Raw genomic sequence first — 15,979 nt, 5'->3', positions numbered from 1 at the left:
TTTCCCTTTGGGAAACAATGACTCCACTTTTACTCATGCAAATGGGACTGTTAATCAAAGTGTCCTTCCTTCTTTCAGTCCAAGGGGTCATATGACCCTACCTGGACAGAAATACAACTCTTGCATAAAGTTTGGAAAATATGGGAAAATAGTTAATTTGATACAAAATCCCAGTGGTTCCTTAAAGAAAATTTTGGTCATTAGTTCCAGCTTTAGTTTTATCTTTTCTGAAGTATGCTTCCTCAGCTTGTCTTTCAATTTTGTTAGCTACTTCATATCTTTTCTTAATAAAACTTCTGTTTTGTTTGTTAGCCAACAAAAATACCCTACCTGGAATACCTAAACTATTACTTCTTCATTTGGAAAATGTGACTAATATTGAGAAAATTTTTGTGTGAAGATTAAATGAGATATTCATTCAAACATTCAAATATTTGAGTACTTCTACTGACCAAGCCTGCTAGGGATAGAGAAACAGAAGATATAAACCCAAAGTGAAGGAGTGAAAGAGTGAGGGACTTAACATTATGTAGAGATGTGAACTGGACCTCTTGTGAAGAGATGGTTTTTGATACAAGAACCACTTCCCCCATTGTATTACATTGAGCCATATAAAACCGGCATGTTCAACCATTTTGAAATATAAAAGTAAATATTTCATATAGTTCAATGTTATGGTAGAAAAGAAACAAGAGAAAGCAGCTACAAATGCACTTAGATTTATAGATTTAGTGGTGGGAATTTAAAGAAGCACCTGTCTCTCCAATCGCTTCCCGGCCTTTTGGCTAAGATCAAGTGAAGTATCTGTTAATACCTGATATGTTCTCTATCCGAGAACAATATATTAAATGGATTTTTGGAGTAGGGAGATGGAATAGGAGCCTGCTCCATCCACTCCTCACATCGACCTGGTATTGCAGTACTTCCAGGAACGGTGCACCCCTCCGGAAAAAAAAAAAAAAAAAAAAAAAAGCACATGTCTTATTCGTATGTAAAATGCCTAGAGTAACAGACACTCAATAGTTTATTTAGGTATAGATTACTCTTTGAAATAAATTCATGAAATATGCTTTCCTAAAGGATTTTTTACAGAGGAGAAACATACATCACCTTTTTTGGATATTCCTGGTGCTGATAAGAGAGATGTGTTCCCAAATCTTTAATTCTCTTGTTATCTTTCTGCACAAGATACTAGCTTTTTTTAATCCTCAAAAATATTTAAATTGACCAGCCTAGCCAACATGGTGAAACCTCGTCTCTACTAAAAATACAAAAATTAGCCAGGCGTGGTGGTGGGCGCCTGTAATCCCAGCTACTCGGGAGGCTGAGGCAGGAGAATTGCTTGAACCCGGGAGGCGGAGGTTGCAGTGAGCTGAGATCACACTACTGCACTCCAGCCTGGGCGACAGAGCGAGACTCCGTCTAAAAAAAAAACCAAAATTTAATTTAGCTGACTTAAGCCTAGGAAACAAATATACATATATATATATATATATATATATATAGAGAGAGAGAGAGAGAGAGAGAGAGAGAGAGAGAGAGAGATCACTTGAGGCCAGGAATTCGAGATCAGCCTGGACGAACATGGCAAGACCCCGTCTCTAAAAAAAGCAAAAACAAAAACATACCTATATGATTAAATAATAAAATATATATATATTTAGGCCAGGCACAGTGACTCACGCCTGTAATCCCAGCACTTTGGGAGGCCGAGGCAGGTGGATCACCTGAGGTCAGGAGTTTGAGACCAGCCTGGCCAATATGGCGAAACCCCGTCTCTACTAAAAATACAAAAACTAGCCGGGTATGGTGGCAGGTGCCTGTAATCCCAGCTACTCAGAAGGCTGAGGCAGAAGAATCGCCTGAAGCGAGAAGGCGGAGGTTGCAGTGAGCTGAGATTGTGCCACTGCACTCCAGCCTGGGTGACAGAGCAAGACTTCATCTCAAAAATAGTAAGAATAATAAAAAATAAAATAAAATGTTGTTCTAAAATTTAAAACACTGTTCTTTTGAATATTGCCTTACTGCTATATTTAAAGATTGCTGCTGCCTTTAAACTATCACCAGTTATTTTGTAAAGGTCTAGAGTAGACTATTACTAGATTTAAGAACCAATTCTGGAACATTACTCTCGGTAGTGGTCTACTTGAAGCCTCAGCCTGTTTTGCCGGCCCTCTCAGAAAGAGGTCCAACAAAGATGCTGCTGTGGTCCTTTCCACTGCTAACAATGCTAGCACACTGCCATCAGCAGAACTCAAAGGCTGAGTAGGTGTGTCCAGATGGCAGAACTATGTTATAAGAGAGGCTGACAAAATAAGTCTGTGGCATTTTCAGCTTCTGTAGAGAGAGTAGTCTCTGCCTAAAAACCAAAACTGAAAAATGAGGAACTCCCCATACAAAGGAAGGGGGCTAAGATTTGTACTGTTTAAAAAGATCAATAGGTTTTCACTACGATACATAATAAATTCAATGATGAAAGATATACACAGGATGCTGACAGGAACTGAAATGGGCTTTCAAAAGGATCATGAAGGTCACATATAAACCTTTGATATCAACAGAATAAAAAATTACAACCTTACCTTGTAATAACGAAAATAGTCTCTCTCTTGCAATTTTTTTATTTTGGGGAAGATTTTGTAGGTATTGAAGTTATCAATGCTGTCAATATCACACAAGCAATCATCCAGAACTCCAGTGACCTAGAATTTATATAATTTAAAATATGTAAACTACTGATGTTTCAACCTTAACAAATCTATACTATTATATAAAAATGTAATTTGTTCATTCAAGTTAGCCAGTACTTGCTGATTAAGATACAACATTAAAGCAGTCAACTTACTTTTTACTGTGGTCAATGAAATAAAAAACAATAGAAAGATCAGCTATACCCATTTGGAAGAACATTTTTCTTTAGCACTTGGAGAATATTGAATTCTCCTTCCTCTACTTAAACATATATGAAATCCAAGTGGCCACTGGAATACCAAAGCAATATCTTCCCAAACTAACCTAGAAGTTACAGACTGTAATAATATTGCTATAATAACCCATGTCTTTTATCTTTCCTTCAGGTGGCCATTTATGGAACACTTACATGATAGGCACAGTATAAAGAGCTTTACATTATCTCATTTCCTCTTTAAAAGTATTCCATGAATGAGGTATTATAATCTTCATATTATATATAAGGAAATTAAGGTTTAGCAGCCTTATCGTAATTTTTCCAAAGTAGAAATGAAACTTATTCCCAATCTATCAGACTTTAAAATCATGATCTTAACCACTATTCAAAGATTATTTGCTAATCCAAGAAGAGAAATTGGTATTTTCAAAGTGAATTTAGAGTCCCAAAATTCCATAAAACAATCTTCGGCTAAATTAAAAATGGAATTTATTGACTGATATGCGCAACCTGGATTTATCTTCCAGGAATTATCCTGAATGAAAAAGCCAAGCCAAAAGGTTACACACTATATGATTCCATTTACAGAACACTTTTTAAATGAAAAAATTTTAGAAATGGAAAGCATATTATTTGTTGCCAGGGATTAGGGACTGGGGTAGTGGATGGACTGTGGGGTAGGTAGGGTAGGAAGGAAACAGTGGTTATAAAAGGGCAACAGAAGGAATATTTGTGGTGACAAAACTGTTCAGTATTTTGACTGTGATGGTGAACACATGAACCTACGTATGTGATAAAATTATATGGAACTAATACATACACACACAAACAAAACAAGTAAAACTGGGAGAATCTGAACAAGATCAGTAGATCCTATCACTGTCAATGTCCCAATTATAACACTGTACTACATGTTTACAGGATGTTACCATTGGGATAAATAGATAAAGAGTATATGGGATTTCTGTGTTATTTCTTGCAACCGCATATGAACTTACAACTAAAATTTTCAAAAAACAAAAAATGGGTCTCAGCCTGTTAAAGGTTATTTATATGGTCCATAGGAGGAATATATGCAAGTAATGATCAGAAATTGGAAACCAGTCCTTGCAAGCTGTTTCATTCTCATTCTCTCTCCCTAGGAGTATAAATGTGTCCCCAGACTCCCTTCAACAGAGTTAGGGCTATATTATCTTGAGATAAGTGATCATTATCAAGAATTTTGGCTCTAGAGTTACATTTACTTTGCTGTCTGACTCACTAGGATCCTGTCACTAACTCCCAAATTTCATTCCATTGCTCTCACTTACTACTTACAAGACTGCGAATTCTATTTTTTCCTTCCTCCCCAGCCAGTCTGAAATATGTTTGTAAAGACTTCAAATGCTAGCCCCTAAATAGGAAAAAAATACAAACCAAAAAGCTCTCTAGGTTTTAAAAATATTTTATCTAGTGATTGTTCTTTATATATATAATTAAATAACAAAATAAATACTGCCAGTATCCTTTAAGCTCCTCTTTAATTACATCTACCTCCCTCTCCCAAAAGGTAGAAATAAATCTTGTTTTTGTTGTGTTATCAATTTTTCCTTTTCTGGTAATGCATCCCTAAACAATATGCTTGAGTTTTGTTGTTCTTTCTTATAAATTTTTCTTAAATTGTTGACTTTTAGTTTATAAAGCACCATATTTTACTTCTTTAAAACATTTTAATTGTGGTAGGGGATGGGTTAACAAAGTTGCCATGTACATATTCGTAACCTTTAAAAGACTACTGAGACAGAAACCTGTGTATCACCAAAAGCTTTTTAAATACTGCCAGTATCATATTAAAAAGTAAAACAAAAAAACAGATGTTGGCAAGGATGTGGAAAAAAGGGAACGCTTATACACTGTTAGCGGGAATGTAAATTAGTTCAACACCTATGAAAAACAATATGGAGATTTATCAAAGAACTAAAAGTAGAACCATCATTTGACCCAGCAATCCCACTATCGGGCATCTATCTACCCAAAGGAAATCATTATATCAAAAAGACACCTGCATTGAACGTTTATCACGGCACTATTCACAGTAGTGAAGTCATGCAATCATCACATAGTCAAGTGCCCATCAACGGTGGATGGAATAAAGAAAATGTGGTCCATGTACACCATGGAATACTAAGTAGCCATTTAAAAAAATGAAATCATGTCCTTTGCAGCAACATGGATGCAGCTGGAGGCCATTATCCTAAGTGAATTAATGCAAAAGCAGAAAATCAAATACTGCATGTTCTCACTTGTAAGTGGGAACTAACACTGAGTATATGTGAACATAAGGAAGGAAACAACACTGGGGACCCCAAAAGGTGAGGAGAGAGGGGGACAAGAGCTGAAAAATTCCCTATACCCATGTAACAAACCTGCACATGTACCCCCTGAATCTTAGGAAAAAAATAAAAAATAAAAATAAATACTGCCAGTATCCTTTAAGCTCCTCTTTAATTACATCTACCTCCCTCTCCCTAAAGGTAGAAATAAATCTTGTTTTTGTTATCAATTTTTCCTTTTCTGGTAATGCATCCCTAAACAATATGCTTGAGGTTTTTCCCCCCATTTTTGAACTTTAATATTAATGGAATCTAATGTGTGAATTTTTCTGTGATGTGCCTCTTTTGCTAACACTTTATTATGGCATCTATGATGATGAGGTTTGTAGTACCTCATTCATTTTCCCTGTTGCAAGTGTTACATTTTATTAGAATATCATAATTTATCCATTCTACTCTTGATGCATACGGTAGACAGAATGCCCCACCCCCAAGATGTCCCTAATTCCTGAAATAAGCAAATATATTATTTTTGCATGGCAAAGGGGACTTCAAAGATGTGATTAATTTAAGGATCTTGAGGTAGAAAGAGTATACTGGATTATTCAGGTGAGACGAGTGTAGTTACAAAGTTCTTTATGAGAGAGGAAGGCAGGAGTGTCAGAGTCAGAGAGAGACTAGAAGATGCTATACTGCTGGCTCTGAAGATGAAGGAATAAAGAGGTCATAAGCCAAAAATCATGACAATATCTAGAAGCTTGAAAAGGAGCCTCCAGAAAGAAATGCAACCTTGCTGACATCTTGATTTTAACCCTGTAAATCCCATTTTCAGAATTCTGGCCCCCAGAATTACAGCATAATAAATTTATGTTGTTTTTAAGTCATTAAATTTGTGGCAATTTGTCACAACAGCAATAGAAAATTACCACAATCCATATTTAGATTGTTTTCAGATTTGGCTAAAGAACATTGCTACACAAATGTTTCTGGACACATATCCTGGTGTAAAAACACATGCAAGAGTTTCTCCAGGTTGGGCCAGGCACAATGACTCACACCTGTAATCTTAGCACTTTGGGAGGTGGACACAGGAGAACTGAGTCCAGCCTGGGCAACATGGCAAAACCCTGTCTCTAAAAAAGCACAAAAATTAGCCAGGTCTGGTGGTGAGCATCTGTAGTCCCAGCTACTCAAGAGGCTGAGGTGGGAGGATCACCTGAACCCAGGGGGTCGAGGCTGCAGTGAGCCAAAATCACACCACTGCACTCCAGCTTGGGGAAAAGAGCCAGACCTTGTCTCAAAAGAAAAAAAAAAAAAGAGAGTTTCTCCAGGTTATACGCTTAGGAATGGAACCGCTGAAAGTGTATGTTCAGCTTTTTCAGGAAATGGCAAAGTGATTTCCAAAACAGTTGTACCAATTTACCAGCCCCCCAACAATGAATGGGAGTTACTGTTGAGCCATATCCTCATGAATTTTTTTTTTTTTTTTGATACAGAGTCTCACTCTGTCACCCAAGCAAGAGCGCAGGGTCACAATCTTGGCTCACTGAAACCTCCGCCTCCCAGGTTCAAGTGATTCTCGTGACTCAGCCTCCCGAATAGCTGGGACTACAGGCACATGCCACCATGCCCAGCTAATTTTTGTATTTTTAGTAGAGATAGGGTTTCACCATGTTGGCCAGGCTGGTCTCAAACTCCTGGCCTCCAGTAATCCGCCTGCCTTGGCCTCCCAAAGTGCTGGGATTACAGGTGTGAGCCACTGTGCCAGCCCATATCCTCACCAATATTTAATATTAATCTATGTTTTAATTTTTGCCAATCTAGTTAGCATGAAAGGTTATCTTTTTTCTTATTTGCACTAATAAGGTACAATGTTGATATGTTTTACGACACATTTATATTTCTTCTTGTGTAAAATGTCTATTTATATCTTTGATTCACTTTTCTGTTAGGTTATCTTCTTCATACTCATCTGCAGAAATCAATACTGCTTCTTCCCTATTCTATTATATTCTTTTAGAACTCCAATTAGACATATTAGACATTCTCACTCTATTCTCCAGGTATCTTAAGTTCTCTTTAATATTTATTATCCCATTGTCTCTTTAGATTTCATTCTGAATAATTTATTTACATCTATCTTCCATTCACTTATTAATTAATTCAGCCTATTTACTGAGGCCCAACATAAGATTTGCACTGCTTTAAGTGCTGGGGATATAAAATTAGAAGAAAAAAAAAACAGACAAAAATCTCTGCCCTCAAGGAGTTTACATTCTCATAGGGAAAAGGGGTCGCAAAATGAATGAACAAAGTACAGAATGTCAGAGGGTAATAAAGTGATATAGAAGAAAACTAGGGACTGGAAACAGACTGCAGAACTGGGGCTGCTAACCATTTAAAATAGGACAGTTACAGAAGGTGTCATGAAATTTTGGCAAGGAGCAAGACACGCAGGTATCTGGGGGGACAGCATTCCAGGCACTGGGAGTGACTGCAGAGATCCTAATGCAGTAAGCTTGCCCAGTGTTTCTGAGGAATAAGGAGGACTATGTAATAGGCAAGAAGGAGAATTAGACCACTATTAAGATTTTAGCTTTTACTGAATCTGAGTTATTTTCTCACACCAACCAATTCTCCAACTCTGAGACCAACTGGGTGGTGTCCAAAAATTCAATTCTGACACTATCCACCATCAGTGCAGACCCACAAATTAAGGGCTGAGTCCCACAAGACGGCCCCACTCCTGACACAAATCTCAGGTCCTGAGCCACTTGTTCTTCTGACTGGCTGTCAATTAGGGGTTCCTAGCACTTCCACTGCAGGTTTGATAATTTGCCAGAATGGCTTACAGAACTCAGAAAGACACTTTACTTACAGTTACCAATTATTATAAAGGATACAACTCAGTAACAACCAAATGGGAGAGATGCATTAGGCAAGCTACTAAGGCAGAGGGATGTGCAGAGCCTCCGTGCCCTCTCTCAACATGCCACCCTCCCAATAAGTTAATGTATTCCCCAAACCAGAAGCTCATCAAACCTAGTTGTTCAAGAGTTCTTACAGAGCTAAATCTCCAGCACCCACCTCTCCCCTTCCTGCAGATTGGTGGGCCTAAAAGTTTCAACTTTCTAATCACTTGGGTCTTTGTGGTGACCAGCCCCCAATCCTGAGGCTATGTAGCGTCCCTGTCTTAAGTCATTTCATTACTATAAACATGAGTGTGATTGAAAGGGGCTCATTATGAGTAACAAAAGGCACGCCTATGACACAAGAAAATCCAAGGGTTTTAAAGGGCTCTACGTCAGGAATCAGAAATAAAAACCAAATATATTTTTGGATGACACCATGTGAGACAGGAAGCCAATGGGGAGTTTTAAGCAAAGGGTGACAGGAATTTGGTGAGGATAGAAGGTTTCTCTTTTATATTTGTATGGCCAGGGACATTTAAGACAAGAGACATGTCAGATAAAGTGACACTTTAGCAGAAATCTAACAGAGTGAATCATATGAATACACGAGAAAAGTGTGTGCTAGGTAGAAGAAACAGTACAAAGGCTTTCAGGCAAGAATGTATCTGCCATGTTTAAGAACAACAGGGAGGCCAATTTGGCTGGAGCTTATGTATAATGGGGGGAAGACTGCGGAAAAATTAGATTTGGGGGAAAAGATCAGAAATGTGGTTTCTATATCAAGTTTGCAATATCTATTAATCATCCAAGAGGAGATGTTGAAAAAGAAGTTGGATACATAGATCTAAAGCTGAGAGTCCTAGTCTTGGAGACTAATACTGAGAGTCCACTGTACATTTGGTATTTAAAGCTAAGAGACCAGAAGAGATGACTAAGATAAAGAGAAGAAAGAGTACATGATTTGAACCCTGAGGTTCAAATGATTAGCGGTCAACGGCAGGGGAAGAACAAAGAAAGAATGCTGACAGACTGGTCCACTAGACAGGAAGACAATCAGAAAAGTTTAGTATCCAGGATGTCAGAATAAGAATTATTTTAAGGAGTGATGAGTTGTGAAAAAATGCCGCCAATAGGTAAAGCTGAGGTTTAAGAACAAACCATTAGCCTTAGCAACAAGGAGGACATTGGTGACCTTGCCAAGAGCAGTTTCAGAGGTGTGGTGGGAGCAAAAGTCTGATTAGAATGGGCTGAAAAATAGAAGAACCAGCATAGGAAGAATAAATTAAATCTAACTCTTGAATTTTCTAGAGGGAACAGAAAAAATAGGCAAAGGCAGAAGGAATATGTGGATCAAAAGATAACTTTAAAACAGTAGAATTAGCAGCGTGTTTTATGATGTATAGTCTGGCTTTATCTCTTCACCCAAATCTCGTGTCAGATTATAACCCCCCAGTGTTGGGGAGCGGCCTGGTGGGAGGTGTTTGAATCATGGGGGCGGACTTCCCCCTTGCTGTTCTCCTGATAGTGAGTTCTCATGAGATCTGGTTGTTTAAAAGTGTGCAGCACTTCCCCGATTGTAAGTTTCCTGAGGCCTCCCCAGCCATGCTTCCTGTACAGCTGTGAATCAATTAAATCTCTTTTCTTTAAAAATTACCCAGTCTCAGGTAGTTCTTCATAGCAATACAAGAATGGACTAAGCCAGGCACAGTGGCTCATGCCTGTAATCCCAGCACTTTGGGAGGCCAAGGCAGGCAGATTACTTGAGGTCAGGAATTTGAGAGCAGCCTGGCCAACATGGCAAAACCCCATCTCTACTAAAAATACAAAAATTAGCTGGGCATTGTGGCAGGAGCTTGTAATCCCAGCTATTTGGGAGGCTGAGGCATAAGAACGGCTTGAGCCTGGGAGACAGAGGTTGCAGTGAGCTGAGATTGAGCCACTGCTCTCCAGCCTGGGTGACAGAGCGAGACTCTACTCCAGGAAAAAAAAAAAAAAAAAGAATGGACTAATACATGATGACAGTAAAATTCCATTTGAGAAGGAAAAACTGATGATCCAGGAAAGAAAGAGAAGATTACTGGAGTCATGTCCGTGAGTGGGAAAGAAGGAATGAGACCTAACATACAAGTGAAGGGACTGCCTTTGATAAAAGCACACAGTTCATCAATGGTAACCAGCAGGAAGTCAAAATATGTGGGTACAGAGACTAGTAAATGGATAGATGTGGGTTACTCTATGGAATTTCTCTTCTGATTGCTCCAATTTTAGTAAGGTATGAACTGAGAGTAAGGATAGATGAAAAGGTGATGGAGGATTAAGGAGAAAGAAAAAAGACATGAAATGGTTGTCTAATTCAATAATCATTTCTTCAGCTGGATATGATCAGCTATTTAATCCATCCATTGAGTTTTAAATTTCAGTTCTAGAACTTCTAATTCATTATTATTAAAATCTTTTTGGCCACTCTTTAAAATCTTTTTTCCCTTTCATATTTCGTTTCTTTTTATTTGAACACATTAAACATAGTGATATTAAATTATCTATCTGATAATTTCAGAACCTAAGGTCATTATGTGTTTGTTTCTGTTGTCTGTGTCTAATATCTGATTCATGGTGCCCTGTTTCCTTGTGTGTTTTGTGATATTTTACTGCTAGCTGTTTATTCTCCTTGGCACTTTATCTTCAATAATTTTTCAAGGTTTGAGTTGAAAATAAATTCCTCCAGAGGTGATGGATATTTGCTTTTATTGGTAACCCGGGGCATACAAATTTGAGACTGCTATGAATCTTCCCAGAATATTTGGCTTGCAAACCTGAGTGAGGACTGCCTCATGGTTACAAATTCTCAAAGTTTCTTCCCTGCTTCTCCCAGCAAGTTTCTTTTATTCCCCTTACTTAGAATGGGTTTCATTTCTCATTTACCCTTATACTGAGGATGTAATTGTTTGAAGTCCAGGCTCCAAACAGCTACATCCTCAACATAAGGGTAAACGAGAAATGAATTATGGTGGAGCCTCCTATTAGTTTCCTCTCACTGGCCAGACACAGGGTTATTTCTTGCCCACTCCACTCCATGCAACTGTTAAAGCAGCTCGAGATCTTTAGGGTTTAGAAGAAGCCCTCAGAGTAATGGACCGGTACAGCACTATTTGAGTTCCAAGTTTCTGGCTTTTCATATATTGAGGGGCTCTGTGTATTCCTCAATTTTATGCCACCTCAGAAATGCATTTAGAAAAACTTATATATATCTAATTGAAATTACTTTTTAAAGGAATATTGTTATATCACTTGTATGCACTATGCCTTTAGTTTCTAGTGCTTTACCAAAGTATATTTACATTTCATTTATACAATAATGGGGCATGAGATATACAAACGCGTATCATTTTGTGTGCTCGAAAATATTTTTCTGCTTTTATTTTGGAAGGAGATAACATTTAAAATACGTATCTCCTTAAATGACTTTGCTTTCTTGTGAACAGAGGTAGTTTTCAAAAATTCTAATTCTTCCCTTTATCAGTTTTCTACCAATTTATTATATGGATGAAGTCAAAGAACTGGCTGAATTCCACTTTATGATTTTCCTATTTTCCTTCTCCTTTTCTATACTAGAGAGAACTGAAAATACCAACATACTGTAGAGACCAGAAAGGGTTCCACATTAGGGCTCCACTGTAAAGTCACTCACTCAATTAAGACATTTAAGTTCTTTGAACTTCAATTACCTCAATGGTCCCACTTCGGAGAGATGTATCAAATAAAATGAGATAATGTACGTGTAACCATGTTATAGATTAAAGTACTATCTAAAAGATGATCAGGCCAGGCACGGTGGCTCACGCCTGTAATCCCAGCACTTTGGGAGGCCAAGGCGGGTGGATTACCTGAGGTCAGGAGTTCGAGACCAGCCTGGCCAACATGGTGAAACTCCATCTCTAATAAAAAATACAAAATTAGCCAGGTATGGTGGCACACACCTGTAGTCCCAGTTACTCGGGAGGCTGAGACAGAAGAATCACTTGAACCCAGGAGGTGGAGGCTGCAGTGAGCCAAGATGGTGCCACCGCACTCCAGTCTGGGTGACACAGAGCGAGACTCCGTCTCAAAAAAAACAAAACAAAAAACAGCACAGTAGAAAGTACTGCTGGCGGCCTGGGCACAGTGGCTCACGCCTGTAATCCCAGCACTTTGGGAGGCCGAAGCAGGCGGATCACCTTAGGTCAGGAGTTCAAGACCAGCCTGGCCAACATGGCAAAACCCTGTCTCTACTTAAAAACACAAACAAACAAACAAAGAAACACACACACACAAAAATTAGCCGGGCGCGATGGCAAGCACCTGTAATCCCAGCTACTTGGGAAGCTGAGGCAGAGAGAATTGCTTGAACCCGTGAGGCAGAGGTTGCAGTGAGCCAACACATGCCATTGCACTCCAGCCTGGCCAACAGAGTGAGACACTATCTCAAAAAAAAAAAAAAAAAAAAGAAAGTACTGCTGGCAACAAAAAACAAATATATTCACTCGGAAGACTGTTTGGCACAATGCTACTTCAAATATTCACAAATCTTTAACTGTCGAACTATATTTATATTCATTTGGACATAATGGAATTAAAAGTACAGGGGCAGGCCAGGCACAGTGGCTCACACCTGTAATCCCAGCACCTGGGAAGCCAAAGTAAGAGGATCGCTGGAGGCCAGGAGTTGAAGATCAGCCTAACGACATAGTAAGTCCCCATCTCTACACAAGGATTTTAAAAATGCAGATGAAATTATAAAACATTAATTACACATAATTAGTGGTAAATGAAAAAAATCTAAAATGAAGTTTCTAGACAGATAAGCATAAATATGTGCTATATAAAAAGAGAAAATGGGAAATCTCACTTCAGAAAAATATCTAATTGTAAATTTCACTCAGAAACACTCAACTAGTGACCAGAAAATAATTTTGCCAAAGACAATTTGGAAAATTTACTTTCGTAAGTCTGCCCAGATTACCACTATCTATTCCATCTCAGTGTTTTCCAAGTGAGGTCAAGAGGTAGTCAAAAGATAACTTTGCTACAGTTACTGTACTTGCAATGTTTGTTTAAAATGCTGATATCTGGGCCACATTCCAGATCCAATCAATACATCTGGAGGTAGGGCCAGAGAATCTGCATTTTAACATGTTCCCCAATACCAAAAGTTTGCCCCTTTTATTTTTATGGTTCAAACACAGACACAAACGGACTATTCAGGCACTCTGGGATTTAGTGCAGGGCACCATAAAACCATGAAATAAAGTGACTCAACTCAGAAAAATATGTTTTCACGGTTACACTCACAGTCACCTTCAATTTTTCTTAGATGAGCACTAATTGCTTCAAATGACATCGCCCCTCATTATCAGGCCACCTGAGACCTTCGTTTTATTTTTTTGGCCCTTAGCAGTGCTGCCATCTTGCAGCAGGTGCAGACAACAGGCAGCAGCACCTGGCAATCAATTCAAATTCTACTGAATAGAAGCAAACACCTCTCTGAAGGCGAAAGGATCTGGTCAGCTAAGCCTCAGATTTCTAGCACACTGAGAACACTTGCAATCATCGCTTCACATCAACAACCAGCCAGCACCTCATGACTGCCAGAGCCAGAGCCTCCATCCACGAGCCACAACGCCAGACTCATACCCCCCCCCAGTCTCGTATTGGGACTTACCTGGCGATGCCACTTGGCAGACACAGCTCAGCTGGGTAAAAATAAAGCAATCTTGAGCAAGGGAAGGTGCTCGAGGAAGGGTAACAGCCCAGAAAGCTCTAGTCCGACGGTTCGAGCGAAGTCTTGTCCCCTCCCAATCCCCTGCGCCTGGCGGGGCCTCGGGGGTCTGCGGGGAGTGCCCCCTACTCTCAGTCTCCCTCCCTCGCTAACTCCTGAAGGGAAGGACGTCACCGTTTCTCTGGGCCCTCGCTCCCTTCTCAAGACAGCCGAGGTGGTTCATGCCTGTCCCATCTCCCGCCACACTCCCAGCCGCTTAAAACATCCGAAAGGAAAAAATGAAAACAGCTCGGGGGGACCGTCACCATCTTCCTCTTTTGACTGCCATTACCCGGAGCGTCGCCGTCCCCCCACCCTGCGGGCGGTTCGCAGATGTTTCCCGCACTGGACGGTCAGGTCTCTGCTCCCCGGGTTTTCTGCTCTCCAGAAATCACCTCTTTTCTGGCCCGGCCAGGCCCGGACCTCCCCGCGTCACAGCCGCGGCCCGTGTGTAGTGGCCGCGGGTGTTTGGCCGGGGGTTCCCGGCCCGCCATCACTCGGGCTTACCTGCGCCTCGACGACGCTCCGGAGGAAGCTCAGGGTGACCAGCAGCTGCACCGCGGCCGCTGCCCCCTGCCCAGCGCCTGCCCGGCGGACCCCTCGGCTCATGCTGACGTCTCCGCACGCCGCGGCCAGCCGGGCCCCTCGGGGCCGGGGAACGGCGGGCGGCCCAGGCGACGACCCAAGAGAACGGTTCCCAGCGGCCAAACGACTCCAGGGTCAGACGTCTGCGCTCCGGTCCAGAGGCAGGCGACTCTTTCCCTAACACCCGACAGCCGCGAGTGAGGCAGGAAAGGCGAGCGCCCCCACTTCATCTCCCAGGCGGCCCCGCCCCCGGCTCGCTTGGCTCCTCGGCCACGCCCCCCCCGAGCGCGGGGCCTTGTGGGAGTTGTGGTCCTGGGCGGTCGCCTAGGCGCCGCGGCAGGAAGGCGGAGCCGCTGAACAGGAGGACTCGAAACTACAACTGCGAAGGCCGCCCCGCCTCCCCGAGGCCTCGGGCTCCACGGCGGCCAATGAGGCGGGACCACGCGGGTCTCCAAAACACCGGGAGGTGCGGGCGGGGAAAGCGGGGCGACCTCTTCTCCGGGAAACCAAGCTGAGGACCTCTCTGCGTCGGTCCCTGCTGTCGCTCCCGGAGTCCTTGCAGCCGCCAGGCTCCAGGATTCACCCAGTACGCGGGCGAGTTAGGAACGAACGGTGCGGGATCTTTGACTTTCGGTCTGAAGCGTATTCTCTGTCTCATTCATTTTTCTGTAGCCTCACATCTGCTGTGGGTGCCTATGTAAGCTACCTGTGACTTGTAGAGGTGGCTTCGGCTCTTTTTTAATTTCATGCACCCTAGATGTGGATGTCATCTCCTGCCCCGCCCCAGCCCAACTCCTAGGTTGACACGTGCGAGTATAACGCATGCTAAAGAATGACGACAAACCCAAAGGCTTATGATGAAATATGGGGATGGGGTGAAACAAAAAAACTTAAGAGTGACATAGATTGGGCGCAGATCCCAACTCTAAAACATTCTAACTAGTTATTGGGCCTTAATTCCCACCTCATGTCTTGTTCTACGGCTACATAAGATTAGATACACAAAGAGCTGAGTATAGTGCCTAGCACCTAGGAAGCACTCAATAAATGGTAACTGCTATTAGTTTTATTAATGTCTTTGATTTCTACAAAACAATCCATGTCCCTTGTGTTTATGTAGCATGTATTAGTTTCTCATTGATGCTGTAAGAAACTATCACACATTTAGTTGCATACAACAAAAGAAATGCATTACTTTATAGTGCTGGAGATCAGGAGTCCAAAATGGACCTGTAGGGCTGTGTTCCTTTTGGAGGCTCTCTGGGACAATGTGTTTCCTTACCTTTTTCAGCTTCCAGAGGCCACCTGCATTCCTTACCTCATGACCTCACATTATGGTCACATCTCCTTCACTCTCTCTGCTTCCCTCGTCACATGCCTTCTCTTGTGACCCTAACTCTTCTGTCTCTCTTGTATAAGGACCTTTGTGATTACATTGGTTACAGACCATCCTATCGCAAAATCCTTA

General features: G+C 41.2%; 1 protein-coding gene and 1 pseudogene across 1 annotated transcript in view; one reads left to right on the top strand and one right to left on the bottom strand.

Annotated features, from left to right (window-relative positions):
- ERO1B (endoplasmic reticulum oxidoreductase 1 beta) overlaps positions 1 to 14,791 on the bottom strand; it is a 66,782-nt gene extending 51,991 nt beyond the window's left edge. Inside the window, exons 1-2 of the mRNA XM_030812642.1 lie at positions 14,434 to 14,791; positions 2,583 to 2,702 (exon numbers count right to left, since the gene is read on the bottom strand). Of these exons, the coding sequence (XP_030668502.1) occupies positions 2,583 to 2,702; positions 14,434 to 14,535 (222 nt within the window). The 5' untranslated portion in view covers positions 14,536 to 14,791. The remainder of the gene's footprint in view (positions 1 to 2,582; positions 2,703 to 14,433) is intronic.
- On the top strand, positions 766 to 945 carry LOC115835349 (annotated as a pseudogene).
- Positions 14,792 to 15,979: the final 1,188 nt, after the last annotated feature.

Source organism: Nomascus leucogenys, chromosome 5 (genome assembly GCF_006542625.1).
Source record: "Nomascus leucogenys isolate Asia chromosome 5, Asia_NLE_v1, whole genome shotgun sequence".
Taxonomy (NCBI): Eukaryota; Metazoa; Chordata; class Mammalia; order Primates; family Hylobatidae; genus Nomascus; species Nomascus leucogenys.
This window is presented reverse-complemented; position numbering and strand designations above follow the sequence as displayed.